Here is a 24,600-nt window from a genome sequence, read left to right on the forward strand (position 1 = left end):
AAAATCGGCCTCTGATCACGATCCGAAGATAAAGTACCGCCCGGAAAACTATCAAACAAAGGCATAGAAATACCCCATGTCTTTCCGCCTCCTGTTCCCCGCCCCGTTCGACACCCAACACGAGTTTTACATTAAAACGCAAAGTTTTATTGCCAAACAGCGCGCCGGGGCAAAAGTTTGGTCTATTTGTATAGGAGCCTTGTAAGTTCCTGGGCCGCTCTTTGTCGCACCCCCATCTCAATCTGCTAAGTGGTGTCCTTATCAGTTGTAGCTACAACATATTAGCTGCTTAATTTCACGGACGTGTGTGCGCCCAAGGAGTGTTGAAATGGAAAACTTTTGTTTATTAATTTGTCAACGGCGCTTAGGCGCTGTTTTGGGTTGTCCAAGATGCTCGATAAGGTTCACCTGTCTGCAAAATAACTTTTCTAAGGGAAGTCGTCTTTAGATGTAGGCCAAGATAGACAGCACTTTCATTCATTTTCAGTTTCTGTTACCACTAACTTACCACTACAATAAAATATTTTAAATAGTTTTTAGGTGCTCAAACTCTTTTTATGTAGACTTTTTAAACGTGTTCTAATTTCAAATCAAAACCATTTCTTTACCTAGACTTGGCCAAAACTTCTCACATTAAACGAAACATTAGAAAAGTTTGCAGAAAGTTTGATAGGTTTTAGGGATAAAGCATATCTGAGAACCTGAGTCTGGAGCTGGGCAGGTTGACCCAGAGGAGATTTTCCAGCCACTGGTGGGTGGGTGGACTTGGGCGGCTGGGGAGGATCTCCGTTGACACTTGACGTCTGACACTGACGGCTGTGATGGATGACGGCTGGGGACGTGACAGCTTCATCAAGTGCAGCCAGGTGCGACTGCAAGGCGTTCATTGATGGCAACATTTACCGCAATTCACTCGCAACAATGCAATCCTCTGACAGATTCTCCCCCTCTTTCTCAACCTCTTTTCAGATGACGCCACTGCCGGTGAGAAGGATACGTTAGGGCGGCGTCGAACTATGGGAACAGAGGCATGGGCGTGTGCGCAGACCTTGGGTCACATCGATGGTGTCGGGCATTGAGCACCCAGAACAACACCCAGAAATCGACGGATCAGCAGCAATCCCAATCCCTGGAGAGCCCTTCCAGGAGTCCAGGAGCCATTGGCACGACACCGACAACGACGATTCCCGCTACTAAAACGCTGACGGCATCGCCGGCGAAAACGGCAGCTTTCACAGTGAAAACGACGAGGAGAAGACGCCGACGAAGGGCAGGCAGCTCCATCTGCGTTCCCGTCTGCGGCCAAGGGTCAACGATACAGGTGCTCCAGTTAGTTCTGGTCTCGTTGCTGGCCCTTCTAGCGAAAAATGCCCAGGCGCACAACATTCCAGGTGAGCAGAGCAATAACGTTGCTTAATTAAATTTCAGCGGCAAATCGCCCGAAAGCCACGACTATTCGCGGCCAAAAATTTCATTTGAAAATTTGATAAGCGCCGGTTTCTTTGTTTTTTTCGTCTCGCGAAATTGCAGCTGAAGAGTGAAAAGGGCGCATGTGTGGGACTTGGTTTTTATTTGGACCATCGGTGCTCGGTGCTCGGGAAATTTAATGGCGCACAATAAGCGGCTTACGTGCGGCCAAAGCTGATTACATTTGGCAATTAGTTGGCAGTTGGGCGCAGCGTCGAGCACCGACCAGCGACCAGTGGCCAAAAAAGAGAGAGTGGAGCTTTTGTTTAGGCCTTTCGATTTATTTGTTCCCCGCTCTCATACACAATAGATGGCCCCTCGAATACTCAATTTGAATTTGGGACCGACTATGCTGGAGTGGCATCTGATTCTGTACTCTGAATGTATAATTCTCTACGCAGGCTTAGGCCTTAACTTCAACTGGTTTTATAAACTATTTTAAATTTTATTCAGCATAATGCTTCCCCTATTTATGCACTTGCCACGTTGTGGAATGCCTGCCGTTAAGTGTATTCCCTTCAGCCTCCCACTGAATTCAATGAGCTGACCTTCACTCGAAGTTTTCTGTCCTATTTCCTGGTAGTCTCTACCGCCCTTCCGGAGGACATTAAAAGTTGCCACTGGCTCCGCCCAATGTACCGTGACCGTCTTCGTTCCGAGCTCGTCGAGTGAATTAATTCAATTTAATTTAGCCGAAAATTGGAAAAACCGCTCGAGATTCCTTTACCATGGCAGCGAAATGGCCACTTTGCAGCACGATCGAAAGGTCAACGGAGAGTTTAGGGCGATAGGTTGGGGCGTGGCTGATGGCTAGATGGGAAATGCCGAAATAAGTTCCCCGAATTCAACTTGGCTTTAATCAATGAAAACAAACTGCGCTCCGCTGAATAACTCAGGCCAAAACTCGTGTCAAGTGCTCGGCGGCGGTGGGTGGTTTGTTAAGAGTGAGGAAGGGAGGCAAAATGTCTGCCTTTGGCTGAAGGACATTCTAAATGGAATAATGAAACCACTTTTGCATGTTAACGCCATCAAAAGGCGCGACAGAGGCGAAACACACGCGGGGACTTTGACATCCTGGCTTCCCGACTTCCCGACTTCCCAACTTCCTGACTTCCTGACTTCCTGCTACCCTCGAGTACTTCACTTGGCTCTCGGCGACATGTCTGCAACATTATCAAAGGGCAATAGACGAACAAGTGCCTTGACAGTGCACGGAGAGAAATAGTGTAGATTTTGCAGCTACAAACTGAGAGCTGGTCTAAGTAGTATAAGCAACCTTGTAGTTTGAGAACCTTGAACTCTAGTCATGGTAATCCCACTCCTTTCTCCCAGTGCACCCTTCTCAGTAAAATAACCATTCCCAACCCTCTCAAAGCCGTTGTCGTCATTGTTTTTGTGTCGCTCCTGATGTTGTTTTCTGTATTTTTTCGGGAGCATCAGGCGGAGGCTGAGTGGCGATGCAAATAGTCTGCCAAAGCTGGCCAAGTTAACATAAATTTATGCAAATGCCAAAGTCAACAAGCGAGGAGTGCATAAAGCGAGCCAGCGAGTGAGTGAGTAAGTAGTCAGTGGATGAGTGAGTGACTGACTGGTTGAGTGTCTGGTGGAGAGCGGCTAACAAAGACGTCATGTAGTCGGAGCCCAAGTCCTTGACAGGCTTTCCTTCTCTCGTTTTCCATCGCTTTTCCTTCTCTGAGAAGGAGAGCTGGCTGGGAATTAATGCAAAACGCATTAAGTTGATTTTTTGCCGGACAACGCCCCAATCAAGAGCGGTTTGCCTGCCCGAACAATTGCCTTCGGACATTGGTAGTTTGCTTAACCCTATTACCGACACAGATACAGATTCAGATACAGTTGGATCTGGTCAGGGATAGGGATACAATAGCAGAAGAAGGCGGGTGGCATGTGCAGGCAGGTCAGAAGTTGTTTGTTAACAAGTTTAGGGTCAGCATGCCAGGACCAGAGAGTCCTATCCTCGCCAGCTGCTGCAGCATCTCCCTCGCCATCTTCAAGTACCCCCCGCCCACACACCACACACATGGGTGTAACAGGATATGCTCCCTTATTGGATTGCTCCTCAGTTGGCTGTTGTTGTCCTGCTGTTTCCGACAATTCATTTGCATTTCCGTTGCCGCTTGCCGAGCTTTGAGCTCTGCTCCAATTGTAAACGAAATTTTCAGCTTGGTTGACCATGTCAACGGCTTAGAAAAGCTCTCTGTCTCTCTGCGGGGTAAGGGTGTCCGTTTGGGGGCGATGCATACATAAATAATGCCCAGCACATTCGCACCTCGGGCCAGGCACCGCCGCACAGAAATAAAGCGTCCGTCAAAGCCAGCAACAAGGAGCCTAATCAGCGCCTGTCAAGTGCCCACCGCAGTCCATCCTGCCACCTGGCAGTCGGGCTCTTGGCCACAGACAGGTGACAAACGCTAATGAAATGTCACGACTGGTTGTCAGGACTGGGACATTCGGTTGAAATGCTAGAAAGCAAGTTTTTCGTCAACCAGAGAGAGTTTTCTCTCTGATTTCTCACTCTGTGTATGCGTGTGGTCAATAACTTTTATTCGAGAGGTCAACCTACATGCAGAGGAGAAAACTGGGAACTATTATAAAAAATTTAACCAAAAAATAGTTTTCGACTTTAAGAAGGTAAAACTTTGTCTTGATTTTACAATTTAATAACTTAAGTCCTGATAAAAATTACGGCATATGGGTAAAAATGTCTATCTTGAGGATTGGCAGGAAAACCTTCAATGTTATTCTCACAACAAAGCCAAAAATGGTCGGAATATCGAATGAAATACATCGTTAAGTTTGTATTTTGATTCCCAATAAAACTGCATTCTCAGCTTAAAATGTCAAGTTTTGGTAGTTTTTGGCAAAATTAGATGATGATTCCAAAAACGCAAAAATGTTTGTCTCAAAATGAGCAGAATAATGATAGGAATGGTTCGATTTGCTCGTTTCCTGCTGAAAAATATCAATCTTTTACCTGTATGTCTTGATTTGACGAATTCTTGTACAATTTAAATCCGATTAAAAATGGATTGATCGTTCTATTTTTCTCAGTGCCTGAAGAGTGCATATCTATGCATATCTGGCCACAGTTTCAGGACCACACATTCGCATTCACCGACTTTCAATGGGATAACTGATTTCAAAACCAAAATGGAAGTCGGACCGGCTATTGGTCCCTTGGGAGAGATGGGAGGGCAGAAACATCAGTCAATGACCAGCACTTGACATGTGACCGACATAGCCATCAACAAATCCATTTAAAAGTAACCCCTGGCTTGATGGTTGTCCCATTCCTTCAGACTTCCGTCGGCGGAGTGGAATCGGGATGGGTTGGGAGACTGACACAGGGCTTTTGTGGGGCCACGTAAATCGTGCTGAATGTCACGTCTAAATAGGAAAGCAATAACGAGAACGGGACTGCGGCTGCGGAATTGGCCGTATTATGGGCGCATCACGTTGGGGAGTCCTTGTTGCGGTGGGAATACCCTGTCGCCGATCCGCTCGCTCACATGTGTAACAAGTAATATATATCTGAAACCTGTATCCTTTTTTCTTGCTCTTTTCAGAAGACGCCGTGCACATCACGGCCATACTCGGAGAGGGCGTCATCTTCAACTGCCATGTGGAGTTCCCCAACGACCATCCCGTGCCATATGTCCTGCAGTGGGACAAGAAGGTGAGCGAAACGGTACGATATCACAGTTAACATTTCTTCTCTAAACTCTCTTTTTTACATTGTTGTTCCGATACGCAAAAACAAAGCAAGAAAAAGTAAGAAACAGTCAGTCAGAACAGACAGACCCACGCAGTAAACGAATAAAGAACTACCAACCAACCAGCTAAGCCACCGTTCTCCCAATCAGTGTTTTCTCAGCTAATACATACAATGCCATCCTAAACTCGTATGAGCCTTGCCTTGCCCCCTATCAGTTACCCAGCCTAAGTTCGATTATTTTAAGTTTGTTTATCATTCCCCAAAGCTTTGAGCCCAAAGCAGCAACCAAATTAACCAAGTTGATCCGATGACCGAACTAACCGAACTAATGCCAATGCTCGTGTTGTTTGTTGATGTCCATGCCATACTGTTAACCATAACTTATAGCTTGAGATTAAGATTGAGATTGAGATTGATCGTACTCGTGTATGTGTTTATGTGTTTCCTTTTCATATTGGTAATTTGAATTTGATTTCCCTCAGTTTGGTTTCAGTTTGCCTTGGTTCTCATTCAGTCATCAACCCGTATCCTCCGGCCTGAAATCGGTGGACCTTCCCGCCCTGACCTGCCACCTGCCACCTGCCCCCAAAATCACCAGCCAACACATCATTCAAGATAGGCAGGCTTTCGGCTTTCCAGCTGCCGCTTCTGATCGGCTTTCGGATCGGATTCCTTGCGCCTCCTTTAAGTTCGCCCACGAGACACAAACACACAGAACACACTCCAGAATACTTGAACACTTTGAATCGAATTATTTTTGCGGCATTCGAAAACACGAAAGATGAAATTAATCAAATTATTTGTCAATTGAAGGAACGGGCTTCACAGCACCCGGACCAAAGAGAGCGAAAGAGAAGAAAGCAGTCGAAAATTCACATTCCACCAATAAAAGAAATCGAAAATGAAATTCCATTTGCAAATCAAATCAAATCGAAATTCGTTCGCAATCGAATCGCATACACAAAAATCTAGCTTAGCTGCTCACTGCTCACTGCAAACAAAATGAAACAATTTCCACTCCTGTTATTCCTCAACCATGCAAATCCAAAACAATTAGCCACAACCATTCATAGTCGAGCAAAAATATTGAAAACAAATTAGTCACATTGCCAAGACTTAGTTGCGAGTGTTCGAAACTCTTTCATATTTCCTGCACCACCCGAAACCACCCAATCACCCAGCCAGCCAACCACCCAACATGATGGCACTCGGAGCTTGCAGAAATATGCTAATGTTTGGCAAAGTTGAGCCGCAGATAAACAGAGCAAAAGATTCGTTCGGAATTCCATAAGGATAACTGCGCAAACTTTTCAACTCTGCCACTCGGACAACCGATAGATGGCAGGGTGGCATTCATACGTATATTTTGGCATTTTCAACTGCCATTGCACATTCCCGTAGGATAAGCAAATTCAATTCCAGCAACAATTCGAATGAGCAACGGGCGCAACGAAACACCCATCACTTACTATATATAGCACCGACACCCAGTCACGTCTTTCTCTCCACTCATCTTTTTCATTTGACGTTTTTGTAATGTAATCCAATTATTTCCCCAGCCTCTTCTGCATGCTTAGTGTGTAGCGAACTATTTCAGCATTTACCTCTGCACCGAAGTTTGATGAAGCCAACTAACGTGGGCAACCTCAGCTCAGCGACTTCAAACTGAACCCCGACCTCAAACAGCTTACTTTTCATAATTTCAGGCACGCCTAAGCCAACTTTCTTCGGGGCTTCGGCTTCGGCTTCGAGTTCGACTTTGGCTGCAGCCTGCTCGATGGCAAAAACCAAGAAAAACCGCAGGGATAATAGAGTGGAAAATGCCAGCAATGCCAGCGAGGATAAAAAGGACGAGGGCGTCGTGGGCGTCAATGTCACGACTGTCCTTCGCTTAGCGAAATGCAGCCAAAGTTGTGCGACTATGTATGTGTTGTGCTGGGCAGATAACGTCTCCTGGTTTTTGTGCCAACTTAAAAGTTTTACAAGCAATTTTAATGCCAAACAAAGTTATAAGTACTGCAAGAAGTATGTTTATGTTTTGTCGCGATAAAAATACGCACACCGCAGGGGAAAACAGTCGGTAAATGGCCGAATTAAAGGGATTAACATGGCTTTAGCTTTTAATTTATGCGCTCGTATATCTCTCCTGCGCGCATTTACCCCACTTTCCCCGCAATAACATACATTGCTGGCCCATAAATGCGAAAGAATTTCGGCTCTGTCAGTTGGCATTCATTAAAGGCTGCCTACTTTTGTGGGCTTTAACTCTCTTTAATGGGAAAGAGAAAGGAAAAGGGAGAGAGAAAGCCCAGGAGGGCGTGAGAGGCTGGCGTTGCCTTAGTTGCAATCTAAATTAATTGCTACTGAATAAATTAAGCGGAAAAATGTTTGCCAGGCCAACTTATGACGCTTCTGCGAGTGCGAATATTAATTTTGGCCCGGGCCAAAGGACCTTGTCTGTGTGTCCTGTGTGTGTCCCTGGATGTCTTTGCCCCTTTGGCTGCCTGCCTGTGCGCTGCCAACGCAAATTATTTCATACGTCAGCCGAGGAAATTATTAAAACGTCTATAAGTTTTAATAAGCGACACACAGCCCATCTCCCATCTCCCAGCTCTCCCGTCTAATTAGGGAAATAAATCGATTAGCTTGGCCCGGGATAACGTGGCGTATGAGCAATTTGCTTACCAATTATTTATGTATACGCAATTATGCCGCTATCTATGGCCCACACTCACATCTCTCAGATCTGTATTCGGTGTTTAGTATTTAATACTTCGGGCAGAAGGATGGGGAGCGCAGTCTAGTGTCCTATCCCCAAGTGTTAATGCTTGGCCAGGTTCTGCTGGTCATGCGAGAGAATTCGAATTCAAAATGCACTCGGTTCAATGCATTCGGTGAGGTCCTGTGAATAAAATAAACAAAAGGCCAAGCTGGATGGGGAGCATTTGAGGGCGAGTGCAGGTTAACCCCAATTTTTGTTGCCTGCCTCGAAATATATTTCACATGCACATTTTTTATCTGCACAAGCTAGAATTTCAAATGTATCTCTTTGGCCCTCGTTGTTTTAGTTGCTGTGCCACACACTCACACACACCGAGGCAGATGATTTATTGTTGCCAGCGTGTCCCTGGCACACTACAAAAATGGTATATATATACGAGTATGTGTGTGAGGGCTGTGGGCGTTGGGTAGTGCTCCCTTTTCCATCCGGCCCTCACTTCTCCACTTTTCCTCCGGCTGTTGATGAGCATGCAAAGAGGTCGGGGGCGGAGGAGCAGGAGGAGGAGGAGTAGGAGCAAGTGGTGAGCTCAGGATCTGGGGAGTTCGTGTTGACAGTGAAAATGTGTGACCATGTCTGTATATATAGTTTGTGTATCTGCGAGAGCGCTTGTTTGTTTGCTGGCATGTTTACCATGCGGCAGCGCAATTTCTCCACGTTAACGTGATGAGTTTTTGTTTTGACTGTTTGTAGATTTTACTTTTACAGACACAGACACAGCTACCGACACAGACACAGACGCAGACAGGACGCAGTTATGTTCCCCGTAGCTATTGCTGTGTCGCAACTCAATTTATTTGCGACAGTTGTTAGTTGTTTGCCTTGTCTCAGCGGGAAACTTTCGAGAATTTCCGATTAGCGTTAATCTCCCCTGCACCTGCATGCCACAGCGTAGCTTTGAGTGTTTAAACGTAGTTGGTTGCATGATCCTAGCGCCTAAGCACACCGTTCTATGTACATATCCTCCAAACTCGCGACTCATAAACCGAATCATAACCCTAGGTTAACTACTGTCTGTACCTGTAAATGTACCTGTCCCATGTCGAAGTGTACCAGAAACCAGACTCTCGTTTGTCGTATGTACAAATGCCATGGCACATTCCATGCATTAACGCATTCCAGACAGACCAATCAAGAATCAACTCTGACCACCTGTCATCGTATTGAAAAACTAATGAGCAAACATATCCTCCTTCTCAAGGGCTCCGATCTGCCCATCTACATCTGGTATGAGAGCTACCCGGAGCACATCGAGGAGGGCTACAAGGGACGCGTGTCCCGCGTGTCGCAGGACTCGCCCTTCGGCTCAGCCTCGCTCAACCTGACCAACATCCGGGAATCGGACCAAGGATGGTACGAGTGCAAGGTCGTCTTCCTCAATCGGGACCCCAAGCAGCATAAGAACGGTACATGGTTCCACTTAGACGTACATGCACCGCCGCGCTTTAGTGTTACGCCAGAGGATATTATATACGTTAATTTAGGTGAGTACAAGCCAGAGGCTTTGTGTTATATCAAAAATTGGTACCTATATAGGATTACCTATTACTGTTACCGATATTTTCTGCCATCACTAGTGCGGGCTCAGGCCCACCCGCTTTGCGCTCTGATAAATAGCAAGGCCATAAATAAGCGCATATTCGGCTGGCCAACTTATTTGGGGGCTGTCATCTCACAGAATTAAGTGGAGTGCGACCCCCTTACGCTTTTGGCCCACTTTCGAGTGTGTCAAATGGCCGGCCATTTGTTGCAGCGCCCGAATGAGTTTGTCACCTTGAGAACTTGTATTCCCAGGAGTCGTAAAAAGTGCCACCAGCCCCCGAAACGAGTTATGGCCGCCCATTTGTCATCTTCCGATTCCGAAAAGTGGAAGAGGTTCTTAGGTAGCTCGGTCACGAAAATCGATAAGCTCTTTATGCTCACAATCCTATCAAATCAAATTTCCGTCGCTTAATCAAAGTTAAAATGTTTACAAGTCCAAGTGGCGGGCGAAACAAAAGGCGGTTGGAAAGGCCGGAAATGCGTTGAGCGAAAATGGCGCTGCAGCGCATAAATCAGACAAACACAACGGCTGATTCAGAAAACAACGGGGCCAGTGAGGCGCGTAGGGAACTGCAACAAAGAGCCTGGTTCCATTGTCTGCCGCAAATGGTGGCAGGACGAAGGACTGAAGACAAAGGATTGCCAGGCCGGAAGGAGGCGGGTTGTGAGTCCTCCTCCTTGAAACCAAAAAGCGTAACAATTGCCACCACTTACCTTATTAATTCTTCGTTCTCGTTTTCGTTTTCGTTTTCGTTCCCGTTCTCATTCTCATTTCGTTCTGGCACCACATTTCCTTGCAGGTGATTCAATTATACTCAATTGCCAGGCAGATGGCACGCCCACGCCGGAAATACTCTGGTACAAGGATGCCAATCCCGTCGATCCCTCGCCCACGGTGGGCATCTTCAACGACGGCACCGAGCTGCGGATCTCCACCATTCGGCACGAGGACATCGGAGAGTACACTTGCATTGCACGCAATGGTGAGGGACAAGTCTCCCATACGGCCCGTGTTATTATCGCGGGCGGCGCTGTAATCATGGTAAAAACCTAAATACAAATCACTTAATATTGAGATAACCCCAGGGTGTCCTAGAAATCTCTTCCCAACCAAAATTTTTGCCGAAACTCAAAGCTCGGAGGCCCAGCAAGCTCTTTTTAGAACCATCAGAGAAAGCTCTAAGTATTCCAAAATACCGACCAACTTGAATTTCAAACCGACTGCCCCTAAAATCGCCAGAGATTTCTTGGACTCCCCTTTTAAGTAAACACAACCGATCCAAAAGGGGTATTAGGGAGAGAGGCCTGTCCTGAGAGTTCGGGCGGGGTGAAGAGCATTGGCCACAAAACCCAGGGTTCGAGCAGGTTACTAATATGTAGTTTTATTCTCTACCCCCCGTTAAATCCCCCAAAACCAAACCCCAAAAACCGTAGGATAAGGCGGCGCCCGACAAACACACACGGACCAAGTCCAAGTCGAATGCCGTCAATGAGAGGCTGACCATACGTGTAAGTCCCAACTGAAAATCGCTCCTTGCATTCTGCATCCTGGACTCCACATTCCGCATACTGCATAATCTGTTCAACGCTTTCCCATTAACTAAGCCGAAAGCTGGCCAACGGCTTCCATTCACAGCAGAACCAATCACTCTGAATGCTCCGGGCTTTAGGATTCGGAGAGCAGCCGGCAAACGGCTTCAGAAATCACCAGACCAAACCATGTCCAGATTCCGTTTTCGAATCCGTGGTGAGGGGAAGCAGCCCAAAAACGAGAGAAAAAAACCCGTAACAAGCGTGAAACTTTTTGTGCCTCCATGCGGCCTCCATCCGGCCCTTATTTACATGCCAAAAAGGACGTATCCCTCCCCCACAAAACAGCTAAACAGAACTGAACAGAACAACCAGCAGAAGGAGCACAGGAGCACTCGGTACACTTGACATGGTCATTCGCCTAGACTCAGGCAGATCCAGATCCCCCTATTTACAACCTGCATACAAGCATGCTCACAAGCCCTACTTGCACCCACCCCTCCCACCGCCCACTTTCCGACCATTCTGGGAAACCTTCGTGCATGTGCGGGTGGAAACATGGCCGTCGTCGTCGTCTGTATAGCATACTTTTGTGCGCGCCCGCTAATGCATTTGCATTTCGGTTATTTACAGTTAGCTGCAACTGGGAGGGGGGAGGAGGGAAAGGGGGTTGGCTAAGCCTACACAGAAAAGACAAATGTTCCAACTTTGATATAAATTTAACAATAGATGTATTTTTTATACCATTACTATTAAGATCAGCTTTAATAGCAAATGGGTAACCAAACATCCAATACTTATATTTATTCAGTTCACTGCCTGTGCTTAGGTATTATGTTTATTTGCGTAGAAAGGATATAATTCAAAAATGAGTTTCAAGAACATTCTTAAGTGAGTAAAAGTTAAGACTTTTGTTCCCCACTGTACTGCACAAGCAATCTTGCCTTTTTGGTCTATCCTTGCTGGCTTAGGGTTTTCCGCCCTACATGCACGAATGGCTGGCGTCTTGGAGCGCTTGAACTTTGACCTTTCGCTGGCTTTTCAGGCCAAAAAGCGGAGACAGCGGAGTGTGCGGGGTGTGCAGGGTGTGATGTGCACATACATACCTCGTGCTTCAATTACTGCTCAACCGTTTTGCAGCAATCTGCGCATAAATATTGCAATAACATTTATCTGGCCGCAGGCAAAGTGGACATTTTATAGATGACCCAAGGGAAATCGAAGCAACCCAAACAGGCAGATCGAGCCAATTCAATTTACGAGCCCATTTCGGGCACCACCAGTCAAAGTCAACCCACATCAATTTTGGCCATAACTAAAACTAATTCAAATGAAACAGTCTGCCAGCAAATTGCCCGAAAGCAGAGCGGCGGCAAATGTGCCCATTAAATAAGCCAAGCACCGCACAACGGGCAGAATGCACTCATGCAATTACCAGGGCAAAGGAAGGGGTTGGGCTCGGTTCGGTTCGGATCGTAATGTTTGGCTCCTGACATTTGACTGACAAGTTGTCAATGGCAGCGGACAGGGGAGCGGGGCTTCTGGGGATGTCAGGGGGAAAGCGGGGAAAGAGGAGCACATTTCATAGCTTTGACAGCAGAAATGTTATTTCTCGGGAGCGAGTGCACACAAAGGATATCGATGACGGCGACAGCCAAAAATTAGCTGTCAAGCTCCAGGCTCCAGCTCCAAAAGGGACCAACCAGGGGTGGTTCCTTCCATGGCTCATGATTTGAATTAGTCAACAGTCCACAGTCAACCGTCATAAGTTTAGTTCGTTACCCCTTCTGGGACTACCTTTCCTAAAAATACTTTTCCTCGTCTTCTCTCCCGCCCACGAAACAGGTGCCTCCGACCAACCAAACGAAGCTCGAGGGCGAAAAAGTGATATTCTCCTGCGAGGCTAAGGCCATGCCCGGCAACGTCACGGTGCGCTGGTACCGCGAGGGATCCCCCGTCCGGGAAGTGGCCGCCCTGGAGACGCGGGTCACCATCCGCAAAGACGGCTCGCTCATCATCAACCCCATCAAGCCGGACGACTCGGGCCAGTATCTCTGCGAGGTGACCAATGGCATCGGTGATCCCCAGAGCGCCTCCGCCTACCTCAGCGTCGAATGTTAGTATTGCACTATTATAATCATATAATTGACATTCTATTCTGTACATTACTGCAATATTCTAATGACTATTAACATCTACCTTCGTTCACCGATTTTGCAGATCCCGCCAAGGTCACCTTCACGCCCACGGTGCAATATCTACCGTTCCGGCTCGCCGGCGTGGTCCAGTGCTACATCAAGTCGAGCCCCCAGCTGCAGTACGTGACCTGGACAAAGGACAAGCGGCTGCTGGAGCCCTACCAGATGAAAGACATCGTGGTGATGGCCAATGGGTCGCTCCTGTTCACACGCGTAAATGAGGAGCACCAGGGCCAGTACTCCTGTACGCCGTACAATGCACAGGGAACGGCTGGAGCCTCCGGAATCATGGATGTGCTTGTCCGGAAGCCACCCGCCTTCACGGTCGAGCCGGAGACGCTTTACCAGCGCAAGGTGGGTGACAGCGTGGAGATGCACTGCGACGCTTTGGAGGCGGAGGGCACCGAGCGACCCACCATCAAGTGGCAAAGGCAGGAGGGAGAACAGTTGGCCGAATCGCAACGCAATCGCATCAAGATCTCGGGCGGAAATATCACCATAGAGAACCTGAGAAGGGAGGACTTCGGTTACTATCAGTGTGTGGTCTCCAACGAAGTGGCCACCCTGATGGCCGTCACCCAGCTGGTGATCGAGGGTACCCAGCCGCACGCTCCCTACAACATTACGGGCAAGGCCACCGAGTCCTCTATCACGCTGCAATGGCTGCCGGGATACAGCGGGGGATCGGAGTACAAGCAGGACTACACGATCTGGTTCCGGGAGGCGGGCGTCAACGACTGGCAAACTATCTCCGTAACGCCCTCGGGCAGCACACAGGTGACCATTAATGGCCTGGCCTCCGGAACCACCTACGAGTTCCAGGTGGTGGGCCGGAACGTCCTCGGCGACGGGATGATGAGCAAAGTGATGACCGTTCGCACGCTGGGTAAGTCCTCTGGATCCTCTCCGCTTATCCGTCTTTCGTTCGCTTGCTCCTTCTCTTTTGGGTTCTTGCTGCAGTCGCTCCCCGGCATATCCTGCACATAATCTCATGAAAAACCTATGCACAAACTGAATCTGGATTGGCTCTAACATAACGCTCTTGTTTTTCTCTCGTTTTCTTCTCTTTTCCTCACCGACCTCCATCGAAACAAAACCGCTACTCGATCTAACTTTCTCATACTAATCATGCGCGCAATCAAATGCAAACTGTCAAATGCCAAACCGCGACCACGAATTTTTCCTGGGAACCACGGAAAATTCGGGTTCAATAGAAGACGCTCCGGCAGCGCCACGTAATGTCAAGGCTGCAACACAACCGCCCGACTCATTCTTTCAGCTAATGCCAGACGAAGCTGGTAAGAGAACAATCCCAAAATACAACCCAACCGTAACTCCCTAGAATGCGTAGTTGTATATAAGAATCGGATATAGACCGTCAGCCAGTCAGCTAAACTGAACCGCACTCGCAGCCACCAGCGTACAAGGATCAAATCTGTGTCTTATTTTAATGGTTTAAGGCGGTTCTTGTACCCCAGTTGTTGCGTCAGCATTCTTCGCTCTTCTTATTACCTAACCTTCGATTGAGTTATGTATATACACCTAAAAGAATCAACTTTAAAGGGGGTTAGACAAATGTTAATATTCCAATGCATGATTGTGTAGCTCCTCCTGTTGTAGTTCCCTCAATTACCAGATCTCAAAGCAAACGATTTCAAAAAGAAGATAAAGAGGACCATTTAGAGCTTTTAGAAACCATTGGCTCTCTATCGAAAGCACATTACAACCCCTGCTGGTTAGTTTCTCCACTCCATTCCCCAGATTGCATGAGGCTTGAATGTATCCCGAACCCAAACTGTAAATATCAACATTTATTTTTCAATACTTCATCAAGTTCTTGGAGTGCCTGAATTCTTAACCAATCCTCAACCAATTTTCCAGCCGACTGGTGGGCCTTCACCATATGCTCCTCTTGTGGCGGCCGCAAAGCAATATCCCATTCTCCCCGATGAATTCAATATTCATTTTGGCTTTTGGGGCCAGCTACGAAAGTACGAAAAAAGAAGCAACAATTAAATATTCAAACCAATTATACAAGGCTCCCCGTTTATTGGCTGCCAAAGCACGCCCCGAAACTCGCGCCGTTTCCCACGGGGCATAATTTGCCACATGTGCTGCGGATTCTGGGCTCCCCGGTCCTTTTGGCCTGGATCCGAATATTACATTTCTGGCTCTCACGCACAGGACTATCTGCCCTGATCTGCGTTCGCGTGTGTGCGTAATTAAAACAGTTCGGCCCCACATTTAATTATTTAAATTAATTGAACTGTTTTTACAACTGTGCCGCTGCCGCTGCCGCCTCAGCCCCCTCTGTTCCTGTTTTTTATTTTTTTTTTTTTGGTCCGTGTCTTGCAGGTTGTGTGCGGTCGATATGACAACGCCCATGCCCCATGCCCCAGCTCCAAAAAACGTAATTTAAACAACCATATTACCAAATGCCGAGGCACATTTAACAAGCACGCCCGCCACGCCCCCTCTAGATCCTTCCCCCCCTTTGCGGGGCGCCGTAGGTGCGGCAATTTGAATGCCTTTGTCGACGTTGCCGCGTGTTTTTCCAACCGCTTTGCGATAATAGTTAATTTTATCCCTGCTCTCTGTCTCTTTCGGGCCCCCTTGCTCGTTGTGTAGTTTCCCCTCCCCCTCTACCTTCTTGTGTATATATGTGTATGTAAGCCCCCACCCCCAAACACACACATACACACACACACACAAATAAATGTTTTCCCCCATTTAGCGTATTTAATTTACTTGCATTAGTATGTGTGTGTTTGTGTGTGTGTGTGTATGTTTGTGTGGCGTGTAGCACGGTGCGTATACGTGTTGGCGCACGCGTAGGTTAAAAAATAAGGAAAAACGCTACAAAATATCAAATAACAACAACAAGAACAACAGCAACAGCAACAAGGACGAAACACTGGCAACGAAAAACAAAAAGGCGGCAACTCTGGCGGCAAATGTGCGCCGTGTTGTGTAATGCAACCCTGGATTTCGTGTACGTGTGTACCTTTTTTTGGCGCTTGTAACGAAACACCTCCCGACAAGAACCATCCAATGCCACCGCCCATCCACCCACAGACACCACCACTCACCGCCCAACGCCCACTGCCCACCTCCTCATTTCATCCTCAGCAGCCCAGAAACAACAACAACGAGAACAGTAACTAAAACAACAACAGCAGCTAAAGCAAACGCCTCGCAGAAATTGTATTTCCTTTGGCTTTTATTTTCGTTTGTGCTCCTCGGTCGCTGCTTTATTTTCCTTATAATATTTCCTTTTTTAAATCCTGCATAAAACATCAACGGTAAACCATTTGCCACTGCGAAAACACCCACCACCTACCACCCACCACCCACTTGCCACCACCCAGTAGTGCATCTGTGTGTGTGTGTGTGTGTCCGTGCCGCATTTGTTTATGTCAAGCAATTTTCATACGCCATGTAGACCCCCTGACGCTGGCATTTGCTCACATTCACCGCTCAGCACTCTCACTGCCGCCCCTACCCATCCGCCCAACCAGCCAACTGAAATGGGCGGTGCAGGGCGGTGCGTGCTGCTTTCCCTGCTGTTTTATCCATACGGCGCAGCGCTTAAAAATTAATAAAAACAATGCGAGCAGCAGGCGACGCGCTCCTTCAGCATTTGCAATATTTCTGCCTGACATTCGGAATATTAAAGAACTTAAAGATCGAACGGGGATACCCTATAATGCATTAAGTAGTCTTGATGTTATACTTATACTGACCTACTCAGTGTGATAAAACACTACCCACTACCCTAAAGATTCCAAACTCGTTAATATAAATATCAAACAGCTTTAAATGAATGACAGAATTTGTTAGGACCAGCCTTTGGGTTAATAATTAAACATCCAGCAGATACAGGATATTGATTTACTGACCTCTGCCCAATCTTTCCGATCGACCTAGTATTCACCCACCTGGCATACCCCTTAGAAGAAGTGAAATCTAACCAGAGAAAATGCATGTCAAGGCTGATTACAAACGAAGCCCACACATGTGCACTTATGAATATTCAATGCATTTCACTGTCATAATTACAGCGTGGTCTTTGTTGCCGTGCGAGTTTTCCAGTTTTCCAGTTTTCCAGCTCTTGGGACAAGAGAATTTGCATTCGATCAAGGTAAACTAATCGAGCGATTGAGTTCCTCTCCGAGGAAGCGGCCGCTGGCCTTCGAGACTTGCGACCCCCGTAGTTAGCACTCTTTTCGGTACTTGGATTGCACTTTCTTTCAATTTTCCAAACACGCACCTCCACCTTCTGCACACTTTAGTTTTAATTATTTACTCGACTTGATTTGATTTGATTTTGTGTTTCGTGTTTTTGTGTTTCTGATTTATTTGCAGACCTCTTAGCCTATTTTGATATATACTTTCACACCGACTCACGCGGCAAGCTAGTTTACTCGCCGCCCAAATTGAGAGTCAAAGGTACTCGTATCGAACATCACTACACACTACATTACCAGGGTGTTCAGTTAAGTTTCAATATGCATTAAATATTATTTTTATTATTACAAACAATTCAGAATAACCTTTCCCACATTTGAACTTAACTGAACAACCTTTACAAGTCCTGCCTTGCATTATTTACCCGCCCCCGTTTTTTTTCGCTTTCAAGTGGCGGTTAAGTAATGTCTCTGTCTTGTGAAACAGCTAGTAATTCCTGCAAGCAAACTGCAGATTTACTGCGGGTCACCCCGAACCCACCTTCCCCACTTCCCCGAACCTTTCCCCTGGATCCCCACAGCTGCAGTCATAAATAACATTTAACCGTGGGACGGCGCCTCGTGCCTTTTTGTACCCCGACTCTACCCTTGACATTTTTACAGTCCATCCGTCCGTCCGCCTGTCCGTGTCTACCCATCTCATTTAGGCCTTTTTCCCAGCCGCTTTTCCCGGGCCATTTTGCTTTTTATGTTTGTCACTTGTCTCGTTTATGTTATGTCAAATCTGCGCACATTTTTTATGCCGGCCGAGAATTAAAGGGTTGCCACTGCCGCCGCTCTTGCTCATTTCTGCCCCATTCGCATAATCAACTTTTGATATATGCGCCGAGTATGCGCTTTCAAATCCCGCGAGGGCTCTTTAAAAGCATTTTTAATTAACATACATACATACATAATGAGCGTGGCATTTTTCGTTAGCGCCATCGTCATAATAAATGGCTTGCACTTATTGCCGCACGTGGGTATGGTAAATGGGTAATGGGAAGTGGGAAGCGGGAAATGGTAGATGGGAAATGGGAAGTCCCCCCGAAGAACCCAAATATCCTCACATTCGCACCGTCAGCTCATCTCAGTGTGTTGTGTGCCACAACGTTACATCGCACATACATCGTTTTACGCTGTTCAAAATTTCATAAGCGCCATTGGGAGCTACGAATTGGGCGCCATTTACATGACATATTGTGTATTTCTCCAAGCAGTTTTAATTTGCATTTGCATGTGCGACAAGCCGAATCCGAGCACAGGGCCCGAAATCCCATGGAGAACGGCAGTTAATTGCATCGGGCAGGAGTTCTCCAATCAGGTTGTCCTGACAAGCGTACCGAGAATTCAGGTTATCTATGCCTATAATTCGTTTGCATACACTCAGGAGTGTCCTTGTGAAGTCCTTTTTTGCGCCCCCTTTCCATTTGCGGCCCCGAAAGGAAGTTGAGGGATGGGGACCCAAGTATTCAAATGCGAATTGCGAAATACGAAATGGAAATGGAAATGGAAAGTTTTATGTGTGTATGCTAATTAAAATGTGTTTTTGTCAATCCCCCACATCCAGGAGCCGTTGTCATGAATAAATGCATGGTGCAAAAAAGGAAAAGGTTGCAAAGAGTTGCAAAAAGCCAAATGGAATTCTCATAAAGCTTTTAAGCGTAGCAGAAAAGTGAAATAAATAAAATCACCTAAAACAAAGGAGGGCGCAGCTTACACTGGGAAATGCCTCCTGGTCCTTGATAAATATGATTCATTTCGTTTAATTTCTTTGTTGGGCATTTTCGTTAAACCTTTTATTGGCAAATACAATCAAATTTGAAGTGGGGAAACCTTTCGACGGGAAAGGGAAGAAGGTCGACGACAAAAGGTAATAAAAGGCCAGTGGAAAATCCCTCGCGCAAATAAACAAGGCATAAAATGAAATGCAAATAAATCAAAAATAATGCAAACCATTTAGCCAGCGTACACTGAAAACAATAAGGGTTCGAAAAAGGGGAGACTCAAAATAATAGAAACTCAATGATTTATGAAAATGTAATAATGGGGGATTGTTCTGGGCTTAAAGACCCCCCAATTGTTCTCAGTGTACGCATATTTCGATGTCGGATTTCACCTTTGTACGTTGCTGGCAATTGAAATTGGCTAGCGACGGGTTTAAATTGCTGACTGGAAAACAAGGCAGGACAAAAACCCGTGTTCCCTTACTCAGCCCATTTTGTGTACATACTAATCGATCTTTTCTCCCTCTTTCCCCTTCTTCTCACTCCCCGAAAATCACAGGTCCCAAGCCTGGACCACCCCGGAATGTGTCCGTGACGGAGGTGTCGAACGGATTCCTCATCACGTGGCAGTCGCCGCTGGAACGGGCGCACATCGTCAAGTTCTACACCATCAAGTACCGGACGGACGCACAGTGGAAGACCCTCAACCGGGGGCAAATCCGGCCGGAGGAGACGCAGTATCTGGTGAAGAACCTGGTGGGAGGAAGGACCTACTACTTCCGGGTGCTGGCCAACTCGGAGAAGTCGTACGAGTCCAGCGACGAGGTGAAGTTCCCTGTGCCGGCACGTGTCAAGCACAAGGCGATTACCGCCGGCGTCGTTGGGGGCATCCTGTTTTTTATTGTTGCGATCATTTTATCGGTTTGTGCCGTAAAAATTTGCAATAAACGTAAACGACGAAAACAGGAAAAAGGTAACACTGAGGCTAAAGCTAACACACACACTTGAAATGGTTTTTGATGACAATCACAAAATGATAATGCCACAATGCTAATGCTGATGATAATGCTGAGCGATGATCCGTTCGATACTAATCTCTAAATAATCGTAACAGTAATCGTAATAGTCGATGACAATGTTCTTGTTGTTGGCGAACCCGAAACCATAACCGTATTAATTATGATTAACCCCCGAGAAGGAGAAACTAACTTACCAACTAACTAACGTACTTAAGAAGCCTCTAATTATTTGTACATGTCGAGCTTCCGACGGCAAAGGCCACCCAATTATCGATAACTTTTAACTGATTACCGATAACCGTTAGTTGCCGTGCTTTTATGATTTCCGCTTGGGCTTCTCCTTACGTTCAAGTTCTCCTCATTTGCTGCCTTTGGCCGTGGAAATCTTGAAACTGCCTCCGTTTCCCTTTCAGTTCCGAGAGATTGGTTTGTTCGACAACAACAGCACATTGGAATTTGCATTTGAAACGTTTGTTTGCCCAAAGTAAAATATTTGACAAAATTCTGAGCCGTCGAGGCGTTTGATATGAAATTCTCCATAAATTATGCCTGTCTGAGATCTGTATGATTTGTACGTTTTCGTTGTAGTTGTGCAAGTAAAATTGAGTTACAATTTGGCAGAAGTTGCTAAAAATCTCTGTATATATATTTACATACTAATTGGATTTCGGTTTGCTTTTCCTTATTTGGTTATCCTTCTTTTCGGATTCTGATTCTGATTTCGTTAGCCCTGAGTTCTTCTTTTGGGGCCTAAGAACCCCCAGTCCCTATGCTCGTCCCCCCCTGGTCCCACATCCACTTCCGTAGACAAAAGTGACTCCCCAGATCTAAGTTGAAAATCGGAAAGTCAGACCTCTGAAATTATCAGTTTTGTTTGCATTCCATTAATTACGCCTTCTGTTCGTATCATTGGGCCTATAATTTTTTGTAAACTCAATCTGGCTTCATAGCGCTTTGCAGCCTGTTTGTTTTCGAATTCAACGCATGAACATATTACTAGTTGTTGCCACTTTAGTTAAGCATTAAGCCAAGATGCCAAAAGCAATCGATTAAGCTCCATTTGTGCCTGTCCCCGCCCGCCCCCGGGGAAACTCCTTTCGACTTTCGAAACCAGTATGAAAAACCGGCCGAAGTTGAGCGGAAATTGAAAATGCCAGGGCCAGAGGACCAGTACAGCCAGGACATCCAGGACATCCATTATTTGACGCCCGCTGGCTTTAATGCAATCGAATCGAATCAAACCCGGACCGAAACCCAACCTGACCGAACAAAACCGACCATATCGAACCTCTGCCTCTGCCTTTTGTTATGGTTTTTGCTTTAAACTGTATTTTAAGTGGATTAATTAATGTTGCGTTGTTTAAATCAATTATTTATGTATTCTTTCGAGCCCCCTCCCCCACACACTTACACAACACAGAAAAAATAAACAAAGAGCAGGGAAATTGCGAATTTTTAAATCAATGCAGCCCATTAACTGTGAAATATGAAGTACACACACATTGTACGAGTATTCTATACAGAACACATTGTTCTCAATAACTTTTTTTTTTTTTTGTTTTTTTGCTGCTGTGGTAAGCACATTGCGATAGATTAACGTAAACCGCTAATGACTTAAATGTGACAAGCTGATAAGGCTGATGAGAGAAATACCTTTATCTCCATACCATTGACAAGCATGTTCTTGGCCAAATCGTCGTTGTTTCTGCCCAGGGCTGAGTTCATGACAGATAAAGGTATTTCAACCGCAGATGAGACCACAGATACGAACATCTATATACATGGCGAATGACCATTTATATAGCGCAATACTGGGCAGACGTTTTTTGTAAACAATTCACGCACAAAGATGGTAAAATAAGGCCCACAAACCAAGTCGATAGAGCATTCGAATCTAGAAAACCGAATCCGAAGCATAAAATGATCGCGTCGTCAATTGATCGGTTTTATCCGGTGCATTGCAGTCGGAGTGCCCCGCCCTTGTCCGCCCAACTTCCGGGACTCCACACGGATGCCATCTCGTATCCAATCTATCTCGGTTGAAGTCCGAGTTGGGCAGTCAACGGGTGGAGCGACCGAGCATCCCAAAATATGAGTAATGCGTATAGTAAGACCCCCTAAAACCCCAACATCGATGCGAGCAAGGGTAAGTTTTTGCAATCATTTTAAGTCGATGTCGTGTGCCACAGATCCTGAGTACTGACAACAACTAAAGGTTATTTTCAGACGAGTTCCCACCACCCCACCAACCAACCAACCAACCAAGAACCAACAACCAACAACCAACTAACCAACACTGACATCACCACAACCAACCACTCGTCTGTGTTCCATCGATTAAGCATCTGCATTCCACTAACAGTCCGCAATCCGTCGGTCATAAGTTGTCAGTGGCTCTCTTCCCGGGCAGCTACTGCTCGCTCGATCAGATACTCCCCGCCGCAGCCGCACTCTCTCGAATATATATCTCAAGCACCCCACACATTCCACACATGCCAGACCTCACAGATCTCATAATTACCCAAAAACACAAGCACAGCCAAACAAAACATGACCGAAAGGCGAAACAAAAACTATACTTCTGAACACTTTTAGTTTATTGTGCGAATCACTTGTTCTTTGGCAACAGTTTTGTCGCTTCTGCTCAGTTTGTTTTGCATCCCCATAATCCCCATATAATCAGCCTTGTTTGGTTTTCGATTTGCATTTACCTTCAGTTCTTATGTCTCTCTTTTCCGTTGGCACAATTCGTAACTTGACCATTTAAAAGCCATTTCACGTGTCATTGTTTTTCCAACCATTCGAAGCCAGATCCTAAATAAAATACTGCGAAGAGCACACGGCTGTCTATACATGCACCTCGGAGCGTCTGTATATGCTATATGGTATATAGTGCGTATAGTGTGTATAGTGTGTGTACCAAGTTTTCGCATGTAGCCGTATATATGTGGGTTCCCCTTCGGCGAACTAGTTTGTCAACGCCAACGTCAACCGTCAACCGTTAACCGTCAATAGCAACTGGCCGGAGGAGCATTAAGTTTCGATTTAGCTGGCATTGTTATTCCACGACCCCGTAGTCGCCGTTCAATTACCCAAACTCCGCCAAATTAGCCCACTGGTTCACTAATTGGCGCCTCCTCCTTGCTCCACATGTAATTGCAACCCCAATCAACCGAAACTAGCTAACAACATAGTTTAGTCGTAGTCATCTAACTGCTAACTGGTAAATGGTAACTGTTATCTGCTAACTGGCAACTGTTTAGTGTCCTCTAGTAATAGCCTAGTAACTACTAAAATTTAAACAATCTAAACTTATTAGCGGCGACAGCTGAAACAACAGGAGTGTGTAATCTGACGATGCTGGCATGCAAATTGGCATAATCGACGTGGCCAGGTGCACAGCGAGAAAGGGTTTAGCCAAGCCTAAAATTTACCCACTTAAAATTTAAACTAAATTAATCTTTAAATTTTGTTCCCCTGCCTATATTTAGACACTTGCTTAATTGGTTTCATAATCAAAGTGATATTTTAATCAAAAACCTTTCTCGCTGTGCCTAGGACTTTGATTCCGCCACGTCCTCGCAAAAATCAACAAGCATCCGCGTTATGCCAGTTTGTCCTCGAATTAAGCAGAATTCCGAAAGAGCCTAATCGCATTTATATACGTCTATATGTAGAGAGCACTGTAGTAGACATGCATATGCATAAACATATATATATAGCCGTGAACGTGTGTGTATATAGAGTGTGTGTGCTTGGTAGCTATACGTACGGTGTACGGGTATTTTATTTACCGGATAGGACGGCTCACGCTGCACGCCAAATTAATTTTAGAAATTATACGTTTGCAGAGTTCAACTTGGTAGCTTGCAGGATAACGGACGCTCGTAACATTGCCGCCAATAATCATCATTTGCACAATCGCAGTACGGGCTCAATTTCCTCTGGTCAAGTGCCTTTAAAAAAGTGAGTATCCCCTCCTGGCTCCATATAATCTAACTCTAAATTCTACCCGCCCAACTACCAACTGCCAACCCCATCTGAATCTGAATCTGTATCTGAATCCGTATCTGTAACGTTGTCATCTATCTGTCTACCCATTTCACTCTGATTGGCATCCGCCATGCACGTTCCACCGATCTACTATCGCTCCATAGCAATACTGAACATTACCGTGATTATGAAAGCGTTTTTATAGTTCCAGGTCCATCCTGTCATAATCAAAATCGTAAGCAAACTGTTCTCAAACTTAATCAAAGTTTTCTCTCTTTCGTTGCGTTGGCTTCCGTTAAGTGATTTTCTTGGCTTTTACTTTGAGTTTAGTTTTCCAACCTTTCGTTCTGATAAGCATGAATCAAGGGATTATAATTGTTACCCTC

General features: G+C 46.0%; 1 protein-coding gene across 10 annotated transcripts in view; it reads left to right on the forward strand.

Annotated features, from left to right (window-relative positions):
* The window catches only part of LOC108110716 (protein turtle), a 38,091-nt gene that overhangs the window by 10,912 nt on the left and 2,579 nt on the right, over nucleotides 1–24,600 (forward strand). The window contains exons 3-12 of one of the 10 annotated variants that reach the window (XR_001772572.2): nucleotides 970–1,391; nucleotides 5,052–5,173; nucleotides 9,181–9,463; nucleotides 10,322–10,563; nucleotides 12,897–13,167; nucleotides 13,272–14,135; nucleotides 14,464–14,547; nucleotides 19,762–20,175; nucleotides 24,056–24,187; nucleotides 24,379–24,449. Coding sequence is in view for 8 of the 10 variants with exons in the window: in XM_017219869.2 (XP_017075358.2) it covers nucleotides 1,031–1,391; nucleotides 5,052–5,173; nucleotides 9,181–9,463; nucleotides 10,322–10,563; nucleotides 10,956–11,030; nucleotides 12,897–13,167; nucleotides 13,272–14,135; nucleotides 14,464–14,547; nucleotides 19,762–20,175; nucleotides 24,073–24,187 (2,831 nt within the window). In the remaining 2 variants the exon portion in view is untranslated. Of the gene's footprint in view, nucleotides 1–969; nucleotides 1,392–5,051; nucleotides 5,174–9,180; nucleotides 9,464–10,321; nucleotides 10,564–10,955; nucleotides 11,031–12,896; nucleotides 13,168–13,271; nucleotides 14,136–14,463; nucleotides 14,548–17,614; nucleotides 17,745–19,761; nucleotides 20,176–24,055; nucleotides 24,188–24,378; nucleotides 24,450–24,600 lie in introns of those variants that run through there. The other 9 variants (XR_001772573.2, XM_017219869.2, XM_017219864.2 and 6 more) reach the window with 9 other exon arrangements.

The sequence above is a fragment of the Drosophila eugracilis genome, unplaced genomic scaffold, assembly GCF_018153835.1.
Source record: "Drosophila eugracilis isolate 14026-0451.02 unplaced genomic scaffold, ASM1815383v1 contig_2152, whole genome shotgun sequence".
Taxonomy (NCBI): domain Eukaryota; kingdom Metazoa; phylum Arthropoda; class Insecta; order Diptera; family Drosophilidae; genus Drosophila; species Drosophila eugracilis.